Here is a 2,838-nt window from a genome sequence, read left to right as displayed (position 1 = left end):
ATGGCTCCCTAAACTGAAAAGTCGATATAACATGGGTTAGTGCTGTGTTCTCCATCAATAGAAATGATTCAGTTGAGATAAGTACAAAGCGCTTTTGAGGGAGTTTTCTATTTCCCTTTCGCGATGTTTTCTTGTTCACCAGAACAGCAGGAGCAGAAGAAGAATTGAATAGATGGAAGAAGAAGATAATAAACACAAAATAGGAGGAACCAACATACATGTTTTAGGTAATAAACAAATAAGTTCAATCTATCTTTAGACAGCATAAATCAACACAAGAACATAGACAGCCTACATGGCCGGCCTAATACACGACACGGATTTGTATGTCTTACTGGGTTTTTTTTTTATCGGTAACAATTTATTGAGGAAAACTTGACAAATAGTACATCAAGTCAGGGGGAGAGGGATCCAACCAAAAGGTTGGCTGAAAAAAAAAAAAAAAAAACGCTCAATGGGATAAAGCCCAAAAACCACCTTGGGGCCAAGGCTGCCAAGCCCAAAACACCTAAACAGCACAACAATACAAATACAAAATAAAAAAAATTGGGCCAAGTCCAACTCAAGAAAATCCCAAAACCTAATCCTAACCAAGTCTCTATGAATGGTCCACGTAGCTCAAAATGGCCATAATAGTCTGTATTGCCGTGAATCCGAGCAGAAGAGCAGCCGTGGCAACTGAGATGAACGACCAAGGACTCCTGAAATATGTGCGTCTCAAAGTTGCCCAGTTGCTGCCATAGTATGCCTCCATTTCTTTGAATTGCTTTGAGAGGTAACAGTCCCTAATGTTATACACAACTTTGTCTCCCAATTCCTTGAAAGTTTGAGCAATTTGTTGATCATCGTGGGAGTAACTTGTGATTATTCCATCGTCACAAAGGAATGTAACGTCTCTGTCCGAGTTGATGAGGCAATTCATGAAGGCAACATACGCAGAGAAGCATCTGGAGGTATGTGTGCAGCATTCTTCCCCGTTGTTCCCAGGCAACACAATTGATCAAGGCGGCAATGGTGACATTGTTGATAGTTATTGGCGGGATTTCTAGCAGTCCTTTATGGAATTTTATTTCCAATAAGCTATCGGTTCTTCTTCGTGGCCTAAACTTGATCCCAGCAGGCCGGAGTCGTGTCACACATTGCATTGACTGATCAGACAATGGGTGATACCCATGTTGTGTATTTGTTCTCGGGGGGGTGTTGACCCTCCGAAACAGATTGAGAAGATTCCTGAATTTACCAAAAATCCAACGAAAGAAGTTCCAAAAGGGCAAGAGTATAGACAGGATCACAGCAATGATTATCTGTAGGATAATCACAATCCGTGACACATGTTGAATTTGATCAGACGCGTTTGAGTGATCTGTCATGGGTCGTCGCCGTTGATCATAGTTTTGCGGAATCAATATCGGGGTGATATAGCTGGAGTGAAACAATTGAAGTAGATGTTCTACCTTGCAATTCGGGTCTACTGCTCTCTTGAGTGATTCAGGATGAGATCTTGGCAGGGAATGACTGAATAGTTTTAAGGCCATCAGTCTCAAGGGGTCGCTTTTGTCGATGCAGATATCGAATATCCTCTCAAGAACAAAGAAGGGAAGTTGGTTTTCCAGCTTAAGGAGGTCTCGCGTGAGAACTGGAATTAGACTTGGCTTCGTGAGAATTGGGCTGCTGTATCTGAGACGATAGTATTCACCATTCTCATCCCCACAAACATGTTGCAAGAGCTCAACAACAAAGCAACCATCAATCACTATCATCTGAACGAAATCGTCATCTGACATTTCAATGGGCTCAGAGTAGCAATCTCTTGCCTTCGTCTCCAATTCTTTCATGGCATCAACTAAGCGCTGTAAGACCACCCCCGTTTCCTCCCCAGTTCGGCGAAGTAGGGAACCAACTAACTTCCATTTGGTAGAGTTTTCGAATTCCAGGACAGCAGGTTTGCCTCGGTGGTAAGGACCTATCGACACGAGCTCTGGCTCAGCGGTGTTGCAACTCATTTCTTTGAGACTTTGAGGGAATCTATATATGCATACAGAGTACCTAAACCTATAACTTCGATTCGCTTGACTCTCAATTTCTTCTAATCTCCTCATTTCATTCAACCGCCTTTGAATGATAATGAATGCCGACTTGTTGATCGTTTCCTGTATTGTACGAATCGAGGATTCTATGCCGCCCTTTGGTTCATCCTCTATGCTAATGACTTGATGGGCTCTATGATTCTCCATACCTTCTTTTCTTTTGATATCTTCTTTCTGTTTTCTCGAACTCTATTCTGTGCTGGGATTGGATCAGACAGATGCTTCTTAAGTAGACGATTTTTCTTATAGGTTCAAAGGTGAAACCAGCTTCTTGGAAATTTCGACCAAGCTACAACAGAACAGATAGTGACAGTCTTTTTCGGTGAAGTTTTCAAAGGTGTTTTTTCCAGCTTTTTTGAAATTTCGTCGAAACTATGACGTAGTTGTCGAGACTTGAGAGGGAGAGGGAGCTGAATACAATACAAATGTCCTAATTTTTAGAAATTTCTTGGATGCTACAAGCCTACAATGAAGATTCTTGTCATTAGAAGATGGGGGTGTGGGTTACTGGGTGTGTGAGGGGAGACTCTCACATCAATGTGGGATCAAGATTGGTGTGTCTCTTGGAGAGTTGTTTGGGGTGTTGTTTCGTCATTTGTTGGTTTTTTTGTCAACATTGGTATGTTATTCTCTCCTTTCGAGTTCTTGTGGCATATAATTGTTGGAGTTTGATGTTTGCCTCTTTGTGGATTTGCTCTTCTCCGGCTTGATGCTTTGTGATTTGGTTCTTTTTAACCATTGTAATTTGTTT

At 41.7% G+C, this 2,838-nt stretch overlaps 1 protein-coding gene across 1 annotated transcript; it reads right to left on the bottom strand.

Annotated features, from left to right (window-relative positions):
• Window positions 1-339: 339 nt before the first annotated feature.
• On the bottom strand, window positions 340-2,295 carry LOC131319048 (uncharacterized). Its single transcript, XM_058349149.1, has one exon. The coding sequence runs from the start codon at window positions 2,232-2,234 to the stop codon at window positions 876-878; it is 1,359 nt and encodes a 452-aa protein (XP_058205132.1). The 5' UTR covers window positions 2,235-2,295; the 3' UTR covers window positions 340-875.
• Window positions 2,296-2,838: the final 543 nt, after the last annotated feature.

Source organism: Rhododendron vialii, chromosome 3a, assembly GCF_030253575.1.
Source record: "Rhododendron vialii isolate Sample 1 chromosome 3a, ASM3025357v1".
In the NCBI taxonomy this organism is placed as follows: Eukaryota; Viridiplantae; Streptophyta; class Magnoliopsida; order Ericales; family Ericaceae; genus Rhododendron; species Rhododendron vialii.
This window is presented reverse-complemented; position numbering and strand designations above follow the sequence as displayed.